Source organism: Barbus barbus (genome assembly GCF_936440315.1).
Source record: "Barbus barbus genome assembly, chromosome: 14".
Taxonomy (NCBI): domain Eukaryota; kingdom Metazoa; phylum Chordata; class Actinopteri; order Cypriniformes; family Cyprinidae; genus Barbus; species Barbus barbus.
The window spans coordinates 29447928-29468959 of NC_136742.1; the positions used below are offsets into that span (position 1 = coordinate 29447928).

A 21032-nucleotide genomic window follows, 5' to 3' on the forward strand; every position below is an offset into this window, starting at 1 on the left:
TGACTTCCCAAGACAAGCGATGAGTAACAGTCTATGTTAAATCATTTTTGAAGGGCACGCCAGATCACATTTCCCAAGAGTTGCCTGTGGCAGTGAGTTTAAAGGTAACTTGTCGTTTACCAGATGCTTTCTTATCTTAATCAACGTACATTAAACTTACTACAGGGACAGTTCCCCTCGAGCAACCTGCGGTTAAGTGTTTGCTCAAGGGCACAATGGCAGTAGTTCATGAGACAAAAGCTGCAGGTCTGAACAACCCTTAGCACTATCTTTGACAATCAACATGAAGTTAAAAGCCACTTTCATATTACACTTTTTTTTTGGGTATGGACTGCCAACTTTTTCAGAATCTAATCCATCGCCAATTGGGAAAAATTTGTTCTGTCATTTATTTTCCCTTTTTGAATATACAATTTAATTTTGAAACACGTCACAGAAGTAAAATGGATTGCAAATGTTTCATACTGGTGGTACAATTTCAACATGTGCGGTGCTTTCACGTTTTCACCCACCTGTATCCGATGTCACTACGACTCTTAAGCCCTCAATCCTTGACAGCGGTTGCTTCCATATCATTTGCACTGTGTTTTCGTTTAAAATCTTAAACCTCAAGTCTGATGGAGGCGTTACTGTGGAAAGAGGAGGTGAATCAAGTCATTTCCAAGAAACCTTTCCAAAAGCTGTATTTATGAGAAGAGCACACAGGTTTATGGACGAAGTCCCAACAGCGAAGTTCACTGTTGGAGAACGACTCAAGGCAACATGGAACAAAGTGGACGGCGGCCATTTTGGGTCAAAATGACATCTGTTTGAGCTGTCTGACCGAAGGGCCATTGACTACTCAAGCATAGACACGTAAAGAGCGTTCCACAAAGACCTCAACAAAGCATTACACGGGGCTATAACTTGTGACATGCATGCATTCATTGCAGTCAGTCCAACACAGCCAAACACGCAGTGTTGAACTGTCTGAATAGCTGTCGTCACAGAGAGACAAGAAGTGTTGATTGTACAATGGACTTGAATGGGCATTTTGTGTGCAGTTGCATTAATGTAGTCACTTTCCATTGCAAACCATTTAAAAGGGTGCACAACGACAACCTTTAATGAAATATAAAGATAAAGGATAGTGACAAACAAGTGAATATATAAACAAAAAGAGGTTATGTAACACGGGACGCACCAGTCTAGATGAACTAGAGGACTCATGCACTTGTACATGAAAAGTTGTCTGCAACAACTTGTGGGACTTAAAGTACTTCATGTACAAGACGCACATGTAGAGGACTTTGAAATATTTTAAAGTGATATTCTTGTGGTATTTTGTGTTGCATGGGGTTTGGAAGGTCAGTGGAACATATGGGTCGTGTGCATGTTGGAATATCACAATAAAATATTTTGTGAAGCCGCGGCTCTGGTCAGATTTTGACCAGGGCTTAAGCTTGACTGGGAACAGGTTGACCAAAATCAAGATTTACCAACCTGGCTGACCAGATGTCACAATCGGTTCCATTTCTGACTCCAAATAGGTCCAACACAACCGCTATCGCACACATCCACAATCAGATACACACCACTCATTCATCACCTGTTCTTTTTTTTTCTTTTTACTTTTGGGTCCATCCGACCCAAACCAGATTTGGTGCAAGGAAAGTTCCTCTGCTTTTGAACAATTCAAGCTCTTTGGAGCATCAGTTAACAACATTTAGTTTGCTGTGCTGAGCGTCTAATAATAACCATGTCAAATAAGAAAGTGATAGTGTTGGTTAAGGTGGGCCTATTTGTCTGGCTGTCATATTTTATCTAAGTGGAACATGTTGAAACAAAGGCTTTTCTTATTTTTCCATAACGCAGTATTGAGAAGTAGCACGAGAGAGAAAAAAAGCACTCATATTTTGTCTTTTTGTTCCCTAAGAGTGCAGAAAGTGGAGAAGGGAAACTTGGCCTCAACATTAAGAATTTTTTTTTGTTCAAATAAAAGCTGTAAAATGTTCCACTATACTTTCCACTGAACACTGGCGATGTGCGATTTAACGCCCTGCCGTTTATTCAGTGATTTAAAATGGTTAAATCACAGTTTTACTGCCTTCAAGACTGTTCAAACCTACCAAAAGCTCAGTTACTGAAACACATAAATACTAAAATACATGAAAAAGTGTTTTACTAGAGGAAAAAGTTGAATGTGAATCTGTCTGGCTGAGATGTCTGGTATCCTGCAGCTGATCATGGGTCCTAAGATGCATACAGAAAATATTTAAAAAGAAGTCCTATTCAATACTTAATCTTTGCTGGATTTGGCCTTAAACAGTATGTTCTACCCTATAACTGAAAAACATTACAGTGGATATTTCTGAAGAATTAGTTGCTGAAAAACACAGTTAGGTGTAATTAAATATCCTGTGCTGTCATGCATTTCCATTTCCACTAGCATAAACACCACCGAATGATCAAAAAGAATCTTTTAGGACAGTAAAAGTCCTCGATCAGTGTCCACCTTAGAGTCTAAACAGAAACATTACACATCGAAATGTACATTTATTCACATTATTGTGTGACGTGAATATAAGCAATTTTTCTCCAATATGTTTGTTCATTTTTATGGACATATGAATGAAATGAAAATGAAACAATGAAATGAAAATTGTAAATAATGAACACAACAGACAATTGTTATTCTACAGTTAATATGTATATATTTTAAAATACTAATAATAGACTGTGATCTAAACTGTTTTATTTTTAATTTACCAGGGTGAATAGGGAGAGATTTGTAGGCATTTTTTTTTTACCTTGAGCTCTCACAGATGTCAGTACTGAGAGTGTTAGGAGAGCAGCCGCTGCCAAACGCGTGACCGACATCTTCACCCCAGTATCAGCAGAACATCAATCAATCTGAAAAATCAACCAATTACACACATACTTTGCTCATAAATCAATCCAAAAACAAAAAGACTATACACTCCACTCCAGCACAGTTCACTGCTAGAGATCTCATTCTAATCTGATTTTAATCTTTTTTTTTTATTATTATTATTCACAATTCCAGCTGTTTCTCTGGTCAAGAGAGGAAAAATTGGTTTTCCACGGTTCAAATATTTTGGAAAATATTCATAAACCAAGGACACCAAGTAAAATAACTCACTGTGGGTCTTAGAAAAACATTCCCTACAGAAAAACCATTATAAACTGAATATGCTATATGTAATCTGCTGATTCATCTGTTTAACGTCGGAAACTGTGACTGTATGCGATTGGAAATTTGCCTGATTTAGGATCCTACACATCAGGGGTGGAAAAACTTTTCTGCGGGGTTCCTGCGCCCCCTGTTGTGCCTGGAAAAATTCATACTTTACATCCTGATATCTATGCTGAAAGCAACTCACCACTCTGCCTCTAAACTCTGGCAATGTGCTTGGTCTCTGTTACATATAATGCATGCTACTTTACATAATTACCAATGTAAGAACAAGCAGCTCACAAAATATGTGCACAATAGGTACATGTTGCTCATTATTATTACTCAATAATTAGTTTTCACTCTGCAAAACTAATTTCAAGCAGTGTGATGAGATGAACTTAATCTAAAACTACTTTACCCAACATTTTTCGAGCCATTATACATGACCCCATATTAATCGACAGACTACATCAGCACTTTTAAAAAGGCATTTGTCACAATGCAGAACCATTTTGGACCAAAAATAATAGTTCAACAAATAAAAACAAAACAAATAAAATAGGTGAAAGGACATGCAAAGTGAGAGTGAAACCTTTAACAATACACCATGCCTATGATATATCTTGGCATTGGTGTTGTAATAGCATGACAAATCAAGTAAAGTTGAATGAAAAATCAAATGTAAGTCTCAAAAACCTCTTCATATGGTCACTTTTTGATCATTTGTTATTACGGTTATTTTAAAAAATGATGCCAGACAGACTTAGCACATCACAGAAACCCTTAATGATGTAAGATCTCCACCACACTGAACAGAGAAAGGCACTTTTCCAGTAGTCCCAGATTTCCTGTATTATTTAAGTATGTGAATTAGGTAAATAAACGTAAAAATGCTCAGCAAATAAAGTCCTAGCGGTTTTATGAATCTTATAAGTGGTCTAGATTTCCCAACAAAACTAAATAAATCTGTATCATCCCAAACTACTTTAAAAGAGCTCAATGTCAGGGTGGTGGAAAAAATGAAATCACCATACAAACGTCTATGGAAAAAAGTGATCAGAGCTGCTGAAAACGGATCAGTGTGCTCACATTCATCATTACACATCATATTTATCTACTACGTCTCATATTTAAGAGCAATAACATCTTCATTCATAAATATGAATAAAAAGGTTTATCAAAAAAAAAAAAAAATCCACATGAAGACTTACCAAACTCCCCAAAGTTTCCAAAAACTTTCAATACATCACAAAACTGGTGAATGAAGGTGGGAATTTCGCCCAAACGCAAGCTCAGAAAGGCAGAGGTTCTCCGTGATGCTGTAGTGATGGAGATGGAAATGAAGGCTGTTTCCAAATGCACGGGATCTCAGACTAGAATGTGCTTCTTAACAGGGGGCTGGTCCCGGACCCGGAGCTCTGACGTCACGCGCCTGTGTGATGGATGTGTTGGGATGCGCATATTTTCGGCATTCCTGCTGCACGTCACTCATCGATGTTTCGGGTTTCAGCGGGATTACTATTCCTGACGACATTCAAAAGGAATCGCTCATTCGGGACTCTTTATATAGTGTTTGCGGACACATAGACGATGAAACGACTCAATTACAATGTTAGGGTGTTGTAAATAACTATTAAAATAATTAAACGATGGGCGAACCTTTTCAAATGAACGTCTGTCGATCATTTTCAGAGCGCAATCTGAGGCGATTCGTTTCGCGCAGCAACAAAAAATACTTTACGCTGTTCCTATAGCACAGTTAACCCAACCGACAACTTCAGCAAAGCAAAAAAATTACACTGACGTTTGTTTGTCTTGTGTAAATACATATCTCTTCATAAGTAATTACAGTTGTTTACGATGTATCGTCCAACGGTCCTAACTGAAAGCGCTCGAGCGGTTGCTATGGTAACATCCTCACGCCGACGTCACGCTTTCCGGTTCAGTCGATTTTGACAAGACTAACTTTTGTGGTTAGTTAAACTTGTTAACATTTTAATACGTTTTTTTTCTCTCTCTCTCTCTGTGATATTAACTAGGCTGGAAAATCAAGCTTAAAAGCCTGTTGCTGTGTGGACTGGATCAGCTAAAAAATAAATAAATAATAAAAATACATTAACACAACAGCACCAAAAATGTTTTTTACATTATTGGAAAAATACCATAGCAGTATCTGTACCGTTGAACAGTTGAATTTGAGCCTGTAGATCAGTGTTTCAACGATGCATTTCCATTTATTTGAATATGTCGCCCTCTAGTGGTCGAATCGGGTAACACACAAAGCGGATAGAGATGTTCAACACAACATATTCATCAAAACGCCCAAACTACACCATTGACCTCATTATTAAGTCATCAAAAAGAGTTTTCTGTTACCCATCTGATGAATACATATTTAGCCATTTAGAAACACATGGGTGCCAACTGGCATAGTTTGATTTTTGATCATAAAGTTTATTAGTTCATCTCATAATTCCCATTGATAGAGAGAAACATCTAACAGACCTATTCATCAACGGAAAGCTTGAACTTCTAATGCTCCTTATAGATTGCTTGCAGAATTTAATTATCTGTGCTTTATATTTTTATAATTAGCATGCAATTATTTGGGATAAATTCCATATGAACTCAACTGTATAGCCCACCAATGCTGAGGCGGGCTATACTGAGCTCAAATGATCAATCCTTCCTGTAAATTTAAAACATTTCTCTGATGTATACACACGCATTTGGAAACTATTTCATATGCCTTGAAAACACATTGTTTTGAAGAACAAAAAGGACGTGCACATTGCTGTTTGTTTCTTGGGAACCGATGAAGATATCCAAAAAACAGACAGTATCAAAAACATGCTGCGTCGTTGAGTCACAAACACACCCTTCATCAATTAACACTAACTTCAGACATTTCGTACACTTTCAGAAGGAAAAACATAGTTTAGCTGTTTGTTGTCTTCATATGCTTTACTAGAAGAATATTATCACATAATTAAAATATTATTCACAGGAGGGGCCAGCAATCAGAAGACTAACAACTAAACCACATCAATAATAACTGCATACAGAAAATTGCTACTTTAGGACGCACTCTACATTAATTTCCTATATGCAAAAATATATATTTTTTTTGTTTTGATTATGGGGGTCTTTAAAAAAAAAAAATTACACTTTGAATGAATGTGCAATGCAAAAAAAATGTCCTTTTCATTTTTAAAAAACCTTTTCATTGTCATTGAGTAAAGTAAAACAATCAAGATCTGTCTGTTTATGATAGGCGCAGTTTATTTAATTCAAATCAATTTGCTCCATTTTACCTTTCACATTAAATATACTGTGTGAAACACTCATGACGTCACATTCCCACAGAAATGAGGGCAGGAGCTGACATCAGTCCTTCTTCTGAGGGAGAGCTGCCTTTACTAGTTCATATATGACATATGCAGTTCCTGAAAAGAGACACATGAATGATCAGCAATTAGAGCTTACTATGATTATTAACTCAACTAAAGGTCTGTGCTTGCTAAGGCACGTATTAAACATCATGTCAAATTATGGCGCTTGTACAAAGCAGAATCTGCCATATATAGATGAGTGGTAGGATGTAACCATGTGCTGCATTAACGACCCACGACACCCCGCAGTAACACACCTAACACTGTGAGACCCATAGTTGCACGGTAAAGAACAGCATCACGGACTCCTCCCTTCAGATGAACTGGCATCCCATTAGCCTCCTAAATATGAAACATAAATCAACATTTTGATAAGCACCTACATTTATTCATTTAGCTGACGCTTTTATCCAAAGCGACTTACAATTGCTATATATGTCAGAGGTCGCACGCCTCTGGAGCAACTAGGGGTTAAGTGTCTTGCTCAGGGACACATTGGTGTCTCACAGTGGATTCGAACCCGGGTCTCTCACACCAAAGGCATGTGTCTTATCCACTGCGCCATCAACACCCGATTAAAACCTATAAAAAAACCTAAAAAAAATCTGTTATGCTCACATAACCAACAAGCATTCGTGCATTTAAAAATGTCAATGTCATTCATTAAATCAAATGTTTGTATCCTTGAAACTCAAATGCAGGATCTTTCTCTTTACTAACTTTGACTTTTCTCATTTTTGCTCAGTGATTTCGAATCAGCTGTTGTTTGGGTGACTTTTAGTGGACTTATAAAGTCAGTCGTATCAAGTTCACATGTTGATACGAATGTTTCAGACCAAACAGTGTTTATATGTGAACAGAAAGAGGAAATATAAAACATTATATTACAATTAACAGCCCTTAAATGAACACAAACACCAGCTGAACTAAACCAATAAAAAGGTGCTATCTGGCCTATTTAACTTCTTGAAATATCAATATATCAGTATTGTCATGATTTTATTGATTGTAGACGTGCAAAACGTCAAACTCCTCATGACTCCGAGTTTCACTTCACTTCCCTAAAACACCTAGATTAATAACATTAACATCTGATGTGAAAAGAAAGCTAACGCATGAGGAATCGGTGTCTCCATCTGCTGTTCAGACACTGAGAAAACACAAGTCACATGCAGAAATGACACAGAATTAGCAGCTAGAGAGGCCGTAGGTTTGATTTTGACATTGGTGGACTGGGGACACTATTCAAAGCTCTGTTCTTCCTAAAGCAATCAAAACGGTATATTAATCCTAAATGTCCTCTTAAAGTGTAGATGTATTTGTTAATCTGGCAACACATCCCTTAAGAACCATGGTTAAAAAAAACACACACAACTCCATGGTTACTATAGTCGATTCATGGTAACCACAAATTAACTATTAACCATAGAAAGATAGATTGCATTAAAACACCACTTTGTATCATGGTTGCACTACATACCCATGCAAATGTGTATTTGTCCCTAAAAAGTGTGTGGTGCAGATTATAACACATCCATGCAGTGCACTGTAAAACAAATCTGTAGTTGTAAAACCAGCTGTGGTTGCCAGAATAATTTAGTAAAAAATACAGAAAAACTGTAAACGCATTTACAGAACAAAACTGTAAAATTTACAGTATAAAACTGTAATTTACAAACAAGGAAATTTGAATGTAAACCACTAAATTCAAGAACACACACTGCTATTTAAATCAGTTTTGTACCTTTAACATACTGACAACCACCATAATAATGCAGGTGGTAAAAGAGAAAGCCACATGAAGAATCAAAGCTCATCACAAGTAGCTTCGCCACAAGCAGAAGTATATACTAATATATAAAAGGTGCACAGAGTCATTGATGCAAACACAAAACACCATCATGCTAACATACATTATACTTAATGCAATAAACTTTCATTAAACAACTGAAGATGTAACATAAAGCCCAAATGTGCATAACTGATAACAAAACATATTAAACAAAACATGATTATTTAAACAAAATACTTGTGGAGTGTCATGCAAATATCAGCTTACAGTTTTTGACTATAAATTATACATTGATTTGTTATTTTTACTTCTAAAAACTGTACAATTAACAGCATTTTACTGTAAAATTACATGAAATGTCTGATTACACCTTTTATATTTTTTCCCTGTATATAATACAGGAATTTACTGTTAACCTATTAACAGTTTTTTTCAGTAGCGTTATTTTACAGTTAAAATTACACTTATTTTTTACAGCATGGACCAGAAAGTCATGAGCTTCTTAACTGTGTTTATAGGGTGAATTTCTCATTTTATATGCAGGACAGACACACAGTTCAGTGAGCTCATACTGCATTCACAGAAGTCATAAATGAAATGAAATGAGAGTTGTTGATTATAAGGACTTTACTTTGTGGATTACAATTCTGTGCGGTGATGATGAGTGCCTTTATTCTTAACTAAACATACAGTATCATTTTAACACATCAGTGCCACCATTAATTACTAGCAGAGTCTGACACATGATCGATAAACCGCTCTCAGCAGTTTGACACTTTAACCAGTCGTTTCCAAAGCAAACAATATAACGTTAGACCAGTGCTTCAAGTCAACATGAATTTGCTTACACAACCCAATTTATGCATAATGCAACACATTTCCAGGTGAAACTGAATATTTAACCTGAACAAAAATGACAAATGACAAACTTACATATCGTTTGCAATAAGACCAGGAACGTGTAGCCTATTAACCCTTGTGCTGTGCTGAAAATCCCTAATTTGGTGTTCCTGGTCAAAAATGACCGGCCTTTTGTCAATCTCTTATTATGTTATATATCACCAAATCTCAGATTCAGTCTTTTGGTCAGCTTCTCTTTTGGTCTTTAAACTAGAACAGGTTTTGCATTTCTTTTTGGAGCTGATTGATTGATCATAGGCCTCGCTGATTTGAGCTCACTTTTAAATGAGAAAAGAATTATATGTGGATAATTTTGGCAACGTTTACTCAAAAACTTTACTCAGGTGCATGAGGTCAGAGCAGTGAGGCCTATGATCAATCAGTTCCAAAAAGAAATACAAAACCTGTTCAAATTGAAAGAAAACAAGTTAAAGGTTGAATCAAGTTAAAGATTTGGTAATAATATAGCATAACGAGAAATGTATAAGCACCTATAGTATAACAAGGTCCTAAAAACTTTTTTAGGGTATTCTAAATTCCAAAAGTGCAACAAAAATTATCAATTTTTGGGGGGAAGTTGTTATGCCCGTTGTGAGTAAAGTCAGAAAGTTTTAGTGCAATGTGATAAAATCAATTGCATTTCAGGGAAAAAGAAAATCCCCTCTGGGTCAAAATCACCTGAACACAACATGAAAGTAAATTGGGTCAATTTTCCATGTCTTACTGAACCATTTCTCAAAGTACATGTAAAAAACATGCTATATCGGTTTCTCTCCTTCTCACATGCTGCAACTTTTCATGTTCTACACTTTTCATCTCTTTCCTTATTCTCTGGCATCCTGGGTTCATCAATCTGCATCTGACTGTCTTGTGGTCTTGAGTCACTGGTATAATCTGCATGCATATATGGTGCATCACTACAGATCCTTGTGCTTGAACTGGCTTCGACAGGTTCGCCCCTCGTTCTATTGGTGCATGTGGATGCAGGACGGGTGTAGACCTCTCAGTCAGGCATATTATGGACCGGATTTGAAACGGCCTCAGCGTGGCTCTCGATTCACTTGAAGCACAACATTTTCTGTGGATGAAAACAGGGAAAGTGAGCTTACAGAAAAAACACTGCAATAATCCGAAACCCAAGGTTTACTGCATGGAAAGAATCAGTTTCACATTCATGTTAAGCGCTTTTGAGCAGCCAAGTTCATGGATGGTGAAAATAGAGCAATTTTACAATGGTTTTCTGGGAATCGCAGCGCGCCGTTGAATCCAGCAAGCTTTATCTCACGAGTGATGTAATTAGCGAGCTGCCAAAGCCTGTTATTGTGCATGATGGATTAGAAAATGAACAAACTGTTTGTCAGCGGCGGTGAAAAAAGAATGAATTGATTTAAAAAGCCCTTCATAGTGACACACAAAACTCACGAGAGAGACAAAAGCTTTAAAGTTCACCTAAAAATAAAAACGTAGTCATTGTTTACTCACCCTCATGTCATTCCAAACCCATTTGACTTTCATTCTTCTGATGCTAATGTCGTTTAAATGAATTGAAAGCACATTTGAACACGATTTGAGAGCTTTTTTGGAGCTTGACAGCACCAGGCCTCAGATGAAAAAGATCATTCTGGACCTTCTGTAAAACATCACGGAGGAAAGAAGATCACACGGCATGAGAGTGAGTAAATGATGACATAATTTTCGTTTTTTGGGCAAATGGTTCCTTTAATGCTAAACAGATCAATTAAAAGCCCTGTCTTTGTGTAATTGCCGAGTTTGTATCAGGCAGAAGGACACAATCAGGATGTTAAACGGGACTCCAGATCTCCAGCTGTTGTTTCTTATTTCTCATAACAGCGTTCTCTGGCTCCCAGATGGCCTGGATAGAGCAATAAACTGTGATCACAAAGTAACACCACCAGAAGAACACGACATAGAGATGTCTTAAAGGAGTAGTTCACCTAAAAATGAACATTCGCTGAAAATCTACTCACCCTCAGGCCATCCAAGATGTAGATGAGTTTGTTTCTTCATCAGATTTGGAGAAATGTAGCATTGCATCAGCTGCTCAGCAATGGATGCTCTGCAGTGAATGGGTGCCGTCAGAATGAGAGTCCAAACAGCTGATAAAAACATCACAATAATCCACAACACTCCAGTCCATCAATTAACATATTGTGAAGTGAAAAGCTGCATATTTAAAAGAAACAAATCCATCATTAAGACGTTTTTATCTTCAAACTGTTGCTTCCAACTAAAATACGAGTCCTCTATCCATAATATTGTGGAGTGGTGTGGATTACTTGTGGATTATTGTGATGCTTTTATCAGTTGTTTGGACTCTCATTCTGACGGCACCCATTCGCTGCATAGGATCCATTGGTGAGCAAGTAATGTACAGTAATGCTAGATTTCTCCAAATCTGTTCCCATGAAGAAACAAACTCCTGAGGTTGAGTATTTTCAGCAAGCTTTCATTTTTGGGTAAACATTTTTGGGTATCAGTGTATCCACTGAACATGCTTAAACTAATGTCAATATGGTTTAAAATGTTATTCATAATTTATGGAGGTTTCCTGACCTTAGTTCAATGCCATTATACTGTAAACAGATACACAGAACATAATACGGTAAATAATATTCCTTCCCAGGTTTACTTCCTAGCATTTCCTATAAAATATCTATATATAAATAATCAATACCCCCCCCCCCCCCCCAAAAAAAAAAAAAATGTTTCTATGTATTCTGAAGACAGAAAAATATTTATTTAGTGGAATCACAAAATTCATTCAGTGACATTTAATGCAATACATTTCCATCCCCCTGGAAACCTCCACAAGCAGTTTTACACAATAAAACCTTAGTGAAATGGTAAATGGAAAAATAAATACTAAAAGAAATGGTGAAGTGTTAAAATGTTTTAGCACAAAACACACATGCACAACTGTCTGAGATCCAATTATAAATGTCTGTACAATTCATAAAGGCTGATTTGACATACAGTATTTACAATATTACAATAATGTTTCTCAATCTAGAAATGGAGGCCCCAGTGCCAATGATTGCTTTGTTTAACATTGCAACAAAGTTCTGTAGTGCTTAGATTAAATTCCAGTGCCACATTAACATGAGCCAATCTCAGCTCTTTCCTCCGGCTCCGGCTGCAGAGCTGCAAACTGCAGATTTCCTCAGTTCAATTTTCATAGACTGGCTCTCAGAGCGTGACGTCGTGGACAAGACCGCTTTCCCTGTTTTCATACCTTTTGACATGGGGATTCGTGTTGCCGTGGAGCGAGATGACTGCACATCCGTTCCGTGCTGAAAAATAAGGCAAAGAGAAATATGAGATCAAATTTTTATAAACTATGTGTTTGCCATTGTAAGTGCATTCTGTGTTTGCATTTATGCAGACTAACTCTCTGTTTCTGAAAAGGAAAGTTTTTAACCTGTTCATAAAGGGGTTAAATTGTCATTTATTTATGCAAAAAAAGCTAAAAGCAAAATGAAATATAATACAATTAAAATAAATATATAGTTTAATATAAAATAAAATAAATAGGGTGACCATTCACAAAAGTAAATATTTTATCCTAAAAAAATCTTTACAAAGTATTATGTTTTTCAATTATTCATTATTCATTTTTATTTTTATACTAATAAATAAAACACACATATATATATATATATATATATATATATATATATATATATATATATATATATATATATATATATATATATATATATATATATATATATATATATATTCATAATAAAAAATAATTATATTAATATAAAAAAATATTAAATTAAATATTATTAATAAAAAGTCTTTAATTTATATTTTTTAACTCATTCATTTTTTCCCCCTAATATTAAAAACGGTTTAATATTTGCAAATGTAAAATGCTATATTTTATTATGCTGACAACTATTCCTTACAATTTAGTAGGTTTTGGTAGGCAGGGATAAGAAGGTTATAGCCTCGGTCTGGTCACACATTATTAGATTTTATAACAGGTTAAACGTGAGGGGACTGGTCAGTTTGTGCCACTGTTTAAAGGATTTGCTTGACAAGCTTTCTTGGGTGACAAGCACATCAGTACATTCCAGTGTTAGTTAGCGATAATGGATAGGGAGATCGAATTTGATTTAATCGATACCTTGAAAGAGAGCTATCTAGGGAGCAGACACCCCCTGATATCATTTTGAAACATTTCAGAAGCAACTGAAATATAAAAGATTGAATATGAGCATTTTGTTTTAGGGACAAAATCACAAAGTTTTAATTGTTAAATGACAATTCTTGTTGTCATTTGATGTCATATATGCACACTCACTTTTCTATCACAACGTTCCGCATCTTCTAAAATCCAAACAGAGGCACAACGCAATGATTCTGGTACTCACCACAGATTGAGTAGACCTGGATGGGGCCGAAGTGATGGGGGTTATTGTGATGCTGCTGGTCATCTTGCCTTGGATCATGTTTCCGACATGAGCTGACGTCTGTCTGGGGGAGCGGAGAACTGTCCCCGTTGGCATCTCTCTGCTGTCTGAACTTATACCAGTAGGCCAAACCGTAACTGTGCCGCTTCTGTCATCCTCAGGTTTTTTGAATCCTGGTGACCCCAGGTGGATGTGGATCTTGTTGTCCTCTGTGGTTATAATATTGGAGTTATATTTCCGGATGGGCGTTGGAACCGTCTGCTTTTCAGGGGTCAACTTGAACACGGCCCTGCCCATGGTCATGTCATGGGGCTCTGGGGAGATGGATGTCTGGGAGATTGGAGTTGCGCTAACGGTTATGATGGACAGAGGAGAAGCAGGATGCTCCAAGTAGGAGCCTTTACCCTTCTCTGGAGATTTAGCTCTGGAGATGGCCATTATAGTGACTGGAGACTTTGTCCGTTCAGCTGGCCCTTCGTTGGTTTTGGACTTTGGCAGCATAGAAGTAGGAACGATTGTTATGCGTGGTTTCTGGAGCCCAAGAGTTGGGATGATGGTGGTACTTGAGAAGAAGTCCTCAGCACGTGGACTGGTGATCTCCAACGTGGCAGTGCTGCTCTGATGGTCTGGAGTCACCTTAATATGAAGGGGCTGACCGGGTTTCTGAGACATGGTTAGTTCTGGTGATGACCGTGATGTTCTTCCATTGACCTCCTGGGTTGATGGAACTCCCTGAGTGATAGTAACCGCTCCTTTCTTCTTCATCCAAGGGTTCCAAGACTTCCTCGTCCCCAACTCTGCAGCCGCCGGCGGATAACGGTCCAACACGGTTGGTTTCTTGAGACCTTTCTGCCTCAGATTACTCATGATGTGATTTTCCTCTAGGACAGACTTCTGGATGAACACAGCTGGAGTCTCGTCTTCGATGTGTTCGTTCATGTCTGCGTCGGTCTGTACTGCAGTGGAAGCGAGAGGAACGTCCACAATCCTTCTTCCGTTCATGCTGGGTCTAAGGGCACGGCTATAACGCTTCGTAGCTTCCAACTCTTTGGTTAGTTTGAGAACTTCTTGACTCATGTTTTTCTTTTTATCCTCCTCTTCGATGAACCGATGCTGGAGAACCGTGTAGTCCACCTGAAGCTGAGATAGTTGATCCTCCTTGTTCATGAGCTCATGAATCTTCTCCTTTAGAGCTTGGACATCGGCCTGAAGATCTCTCGTTTTTGCCTCCTCCATCTTGCAGCGTAGTCTCAGCTCAGCTTCTTGGCTTACCAACTCTCCTTTTTCTATGGCCTTGTTCTTGGTGATCTGCGTCTTCATTTCCTCCAGGAGCTGGGAAAGAGCGTTGGCTTTGTCTTGCTCGGTTCTGAACTTCTTCTCAAGCATATCATACTCGTCCTCTGTCTTCAACAAATCGCCCTCCACAACCTCAAGCTGTTTAAGTCGGTTTCTGAGTCTCTCAATCTCCATTGTGAGCTCCTTAACCTTGTTGTCCTCATCGGGATACCCAACTTTGTTTACATTAGCTCTGTTTCTTGAAGATTCCCATTCAGTTTCCTCTTGCTTGTCCATTTTAGTTTGCATCTGACATAACTTTATACTGAGATCCTTTCGTTTCTCTTCTTCACTTGCAAGTTTAGATTTCAGGTCATCTTTCTCCTTGGTAAGAGCAGACACTTTCATCTCCATTTCGGACTTCAGTTTAAGAAGCTTTTTACTTTCCTCAATCAGCTTTTCTGTGACCTCCATGACTTTGCATTGCTCAGCTTTAAACAGTTTGTTAATCTCCTCACTTTTCTGCTCTTCCTGTTTGATTCGTTCTGCCATGTTCTTCCTCTCATCCATTAGGATTACAGTGAATGACTTTAGTTTGGTCAAGTCATCCTTTAAACCCATCTCAGCCTTTTCCAGCCTCGATTCTGAGCACTCAAGTTCTTTGATATGGTTTTTAACTGTTTCCAGCTCACACACCAAGCTCTTTGTCAAAGTTCTTTCTTTCTCCAGGTTGTTGTGAAGCTGGGCACATTCGGATTTGCTCACATTGAAAGCTCCCTCTAGTTTCTCCAGGTCTACCATCCTCTTTTGCAGTTTTTCAACCTCTAGTTTCAGCTCATGGCTGTGATTGTCCTCATCTTGGAGCCTCCTCTTTAGCTCCTTGCACTGTGCATCTGTTTTCGTGATCTCCTCATCTTTGCCCTCCATTTCCAGAACTCTCTTCCGAAGGTTCTCCAGCTCAGCCATGAGGCTCGAGTTCCCGCACAGCCCTCTACTTATTTTGTCCCGCAGGTCCTGAAGGTCTTCCTCGGACTTCTGCAGCGTACGATTGGCCTCCTCCAGCTCCTCAATTCTGCGTGACATGCTGGCCAGCTTCAGACGCAGCTGACGACTTTCAGACTCCTGCTTGGCCAGCTTGGCGGTCATCTCCTCATGTCCCTGTGAAGATTTGTAGGTCTTATGTTCTAGGTCGAGCTCCAGCCTTTGGATCCTCTGACTGTCTTCTTTAGCTTTGCTGTTGATGAGCTCCAACTGCTGCTCTCTTTCGTGTAGCTTCTTGCTGAGATCCTGAACCTTCTGTCTTTCCTGGTCAATCTGTTCAATGTGAAGCTGCCTTTCATCCACCAGCATCAGGGCAAATGATTTCAACTTAACCAGCTCCTCCCGAACTTTCTCAAGACGTTTGCTGTGATCCTTGTCCTTGCGAGCCTGGTATACCTTCTCTTGCTCCAACAGTCTCTTGAGTCTGGTGAAATCAAAGAGAAAGAGATTCAAATGGATTAATTCATATTCAAACTAAAAGTAAAATTGTACAGTCCCTTTCTTTAAAGTTAACAAGAAACAAGAAAGAGAGAGTCAACCATGGGGTATTTTATAAAAAAACAAAAAACTAATTGTTTGATTTGTTGTTCAGTCGCACGTGTATGATTTTAATAAAAAAAAAATACGTCATTAATAAATATAATTCATCTTTTAATCATATTTGTAAATGTCTTGACTCCACAGCCAACAGAGCAATTTTGTCTTTACTGTTCCAATACTTTTGGAGGGCACTGTATGTATATGTATATGTATGTATGTATGTATGTATGTATGTGTGTGTGTGTGTGTGTGTGTGTGTGTGTGTATACAGTGGGTACGGAAAGTATTCAGACCCCCTTCAATTTTTCACTCTTTGTTATATTGCAGCCATTTGCTAAAATCATTTAAGTTCATTTTTTTTTCCTCATTAATGTACACACAGCACCCCATATTGACAGAAAAACACAGAATTTTTTTTGCAGATTTATTAAAAAAGAAAAACTGAAATATCACCTGGTCCTAAGTATTCAGACCCTTTGCTGTGACACTCATATATTTAACTCAGGTGCTGTCCATTTCTTCGGATCATCCTTGAGATGGTGCTACACCTTCATTTGAGTCCAGTTGTGTTTGATTATACTGACTGGACTTGATTAGGAAAGCCACACACCTGTCTATATAAGACCTTACAGCTCACAGTGCATGTCAGAGCAAATGAGAATCATGAGGTCAAAATGAAATGCCTGAAGAGCTCAGAGACAGAATTGTGGCAAGGCACAGATCTGGCCAAGGTTACAAAAAAATTTCTGTTGCACTTAAGGTTCCTAAGAGCACAGTGGCATCCATAATCCTTAAATGGAAGACGTTTGGGATGACCAGAACCCTTCCTAGAGCTGGCCGTCTGGCCAAACTGAGCTATCGGGGGAGAAGAGCCTTGGTGAGAGAGGTAAAGAAGAACCCAAAGATCACTGTGGCTGAGCTCCAGAGATGCAATCGGGAGATGGGAGAAAGTTGTAGAAAGTCAACCATTACTGCAGCCCTCCACCAATCGGGGCTTTATGGCAGAGTGGCCCGACGGAAGCCTCTCCTCAGTGCAAGACACAAAAAAACACCTGAAGGACCACAAGATGGTGAGAAATAAGATTATCTGGTCTGATGAGACCAAGATAGAACTTTTGGCCTTAATTCTAAGCGGTATGTGTGGAGAAAACCAGGCACTGCTCATCACCTGTCCAATACAGTCCCAACAGTGAAGCATGGTGGTGGCAGCATCATGCTGTGGGGGTGTTTTTCAGCTGCAGGGACAGGACGACTGGTTGCAATCGAAGGAAAGATGAATGCGGCCAAGTACAGGGATATTCCGGAACGAAAACCTTCTCCAGAGTGCTCAGGACCTCAGACTGGGCCGAAGGTTTACCTTCCAACAAGACAATGACCCTAAGCACACAGCTAAAATAACGAAGGAGTGGCTTCATAACAACTCCGTGACTGTTCTTGAATGGCCCAGCCAGAGCCCTGACTTAAACCCAATTGAGCATCTCTAGAGAGACCTAAAAATGGCTGTCCACCAACGTTTACCATCCAACCTGACAGAACTGGAGAGGATCTGCAAGGAGGAATGGCAGAGGATCCCCAAATCCAGGTGTGAAAAACTTGTTGCATCTTTCCCAAAAAGACTCATGGCTGTATTAGATCAAAAGGGTGCTTCTACTAAATACTGAGCAAAGGGTCTGAATACTTAGGACCATGTGACATTTCAGTTTTTCTTTTTTAATAAATCTGTAAAAATGTCAACAATTCTGTGTTTTTCTGTCAATATGGGGTGCTGTGTGTACATTAATGAGGAAAAAAATGAAAAAATGATTTTATCAAATGGCTGCAATATAACAAAGAGTGAAAAATTGAAGGGGGTCTGAATACTTTCCGTACCCACCGTGTGTATATATATATATATATATATATATATATATATATATATATATATATATATATATATATATATATATATATATATACACACACCCATCATATTGCCTTCTTAAAAGTAAATGAAAAACTCAGCAAAAAATGCTGTACAATTGTGAAGTAAGAGAACAGGAGCAAGCATGACCGTGATGAGAAAAGGAACAGTGTCTGAATGCTTTAGTGATTATCTCTGACAGTTGTTACTGAACATTTCATGCTTGCATGATCACAGAATCGAAACAGCTCACGGGCAGCTTGGCACGTCAACAGGAGTAAGTTCCCACCTGGCAAAAAGTCTACAAGCACATCACAACAGAGGAATCTGTGCCAACAAGGGCACTTGAAGAAAAGTTTATGATGCTGGTGAATGTTTATACTGATCTAGCTCTGCGGGAGTCTCTCTGTCGAAAGGACCATGTCCTTTGCGAAAGAAGTGCCAGACACTGCACTGAGTTTGCAGCATATTTCCTTCATTATTCCATGATCTAATTTCCTCACTATGCGCTTTTACAGCAGTTAGACACTATAACATATCCAAACAGATCCATGAATGAATACTGTCAGCCTATTTGCATTCATTTCAAACTCTTTTCAAACTCACCATCTATCTGGGAAGCAGTCCAGGTAGGTCCATGCCTAACATGTTTCTGAAGTTACTCTGCTCAAAGCATCACTGAACAGTTCCCTGCATTAGCCATTACATTCCAACCATGTCATGAGCACAGTGAAAGGTGAATGTTGTATGAAACAGCATTGCCCCACTTGCTGGTGATATCATCCCTCTAACATAGAACTGTTCTGCCCTTGTTTGGGTAAAGGAGGCGGAGCCATCGGAGAGCTTTTCATACACTCTATTCTCAGCTTTCCTCTCTTATTCTCTTCCCCGAGACTGAAGTCAGGATATTGTTTTAGGAAGCAGTCAATTAGAGCCGTGGTCAATGCACTAAACCCTCTGTATCATTTCAAGGGTTCCCTTTCCATCTCATATAAACTATAAAATGACCCAATTACTTTATCGCATGCGACCAAGTTCCCATGGGAGCAGACAACAATGCAAGGGAAAAGTTTTGTTTTGTAAGAGAACAATGTCGCACTTTTGGGTCAGATGAAGCCCCGTCACTCCGAAATGCAACAAGAATGCAAATCTGAGACAGTAAACAAATGAATAAATAAAAAGGGAAAATTAAAATGTTATTACTCAGCAAATAATAATATTTCATTGTTGCCCATAACTTGCTCATACTGGCAAAGGTTTAAGACAACAGCTGGGAAAATCTACTGAAATAATCAGATCCACTGTGACATGTGCAGCGAGAGACTTATAAATCATAAATCATGCGAATGGTGATAGAATGACATCATCTTTTGGTGTCTAGTATAAATGTGCTTGCAATTAAATTACAGCCTGAATATCAAGAGCACATGAAACTTCCAGATGTAGTTTTAATTGGTGATGGTTGCTAACATACCTACAGTGAGAACGAAACTTTGATGTGCAACTCCAGACACAAACGGTGTGCTATTGCTTCGAGCGATCAGACATTACATTTTCCTGGAGGATGATAAAACGGGTGAGAAAAATCCCCTAAATGTGTAAATTGGATCCCAACTTTTTAAAACACCTTAGCAACCACCTAGCAACAATCTAGAAAACACTAAACACACCATTTTCTCTGCAATTTTTGTTGTTGTAAGATTTACTTAAATGCTGGATTTTATATTGCTGTAAACATGAAGCGGTATTTTACTTCTATAAAGTGACATTTCAGAGTTAAACTAAATATTAACAAAGGAAAAAATATACACATAGACACCGTCATTCAAAAGTTTAGCATCAGTAAAAAATTTTAAGTTTTTGAAAGAAGTCTCTTATGCTCATCAAGGCTGTATTTATTTGATTAAAACACAGAAAAAACAGTAATATTATGAAATATCATTGCAATTTCAAATAATGTTTTTCTATTTTAATATAATTAAAACAAATGATTTCTGTGATGCGCAGCTGAATTTTCATCATTACTCCAGTCTTCAGTGTCACATGATCTTCAGAAATCACTCTAATATGCTGAATTATTATCAATGTTAGAAATACTTGTGAACTTGTGATACTTTGCTTAAATTCTTTGAGTAAAAAGTTAAAAAGAATATAATTTATTCAAAATAATTTTTTTTTTTAAACAATATACACTACCGTTCAAAGGTTTGGGCTCAATGCATTGTTTTTTTCTTTTCTTTGAAAGAAACTAATACTTTTGTTCATCAGGGATGTGTTACAGTGATAAAAAGTGATCAAATAAAGACTTATACAGAGAGAAAAAATATATATTTTGAATAAATGCAGTTCTTTCTAACTTTTTATTCATCGAAGAATAAAATATCACAGGCTCCAAAAAGGTTCATTCAATTTACACTGAAGGAATATGTATATGTATTTTTGATTCCATGTTGACTTCGTGAAACACAACACACTTGTTGATGGTAAGATCATTAGTATCTGCCTTTCACTGACCTATATGTCAATCAAAGAACAAAACTAGTTGTCCTCATCAGATTACAGTCTTTCTTGA

The 21032-nt window shown here is 37.9% G+C and overlaps 2 protein-coding genes across 4 annotated transcripts in view; both read right to left on the minus strand.

The window, feature by feature from the left end:
- LOC306880612 (collagen alpha-1(XII) chain-like) overlaps positions 1 to 5088 on the minus strand; it is a 76061-nt gene extending 70973 nt beyond the window's left edge. Inside the window, exons 1-3 of the mRNA XM_079434244.1 lie at positions 4390 to 5088; positions 2790 to 2892; positions 513 to 629 (exon numbers count right to left, since the gene is read on the minus strand). Coding sequence (XP_079290370.1) covers positions 513 to 629; positions 2790 to 2859 — 187 coding nt within the window. The 5' untranslated portion in view covers positions 2860 to 2892; positions 4390 to 5088. The remainder of the gene's footprint in view (positions 1 to 512; positions 630 to 2789; positions 2893 to 4389) is intronic.
- Positions 5089 to 8975: 3887 nt separating this feature from the next.
- Positions 8976 to 21032, minus strand: part of LOC306879894 (filamin-A-interacting protein 1-like) — a 33034-nt gene continuing 20977 nt past the window's right edge. For 2 of the 3 annotated variants that reach the window (XM_079433128.1, XM_079433129.1), the window contains 4 exons: positions 13666 to 16444; positions 13419 to 13483; positions 12516 to 12573; positions 8976 to 10340 (listed from right to left, as the gene is read on the minus strand). In XM_079433128.1, the coding sequence (XP_079289254.1) occupies positions 10320 to 10340; positions 12516 to 12573; positions 13419 to 13483; positions 13666 to 16444 (2923 nt within the window). In that variant the 3' untranslated portion in view covers positions 8976 to 10319. Of the gene's footprint in view, positions 10341 to 11993; positions 12574 to 13418; positions 13484 to 13665; positions 16445 to 21032 lie in introns of those variants that run through there. The other variant, XM_079433127.1, reaches the window with a different exon arrangement.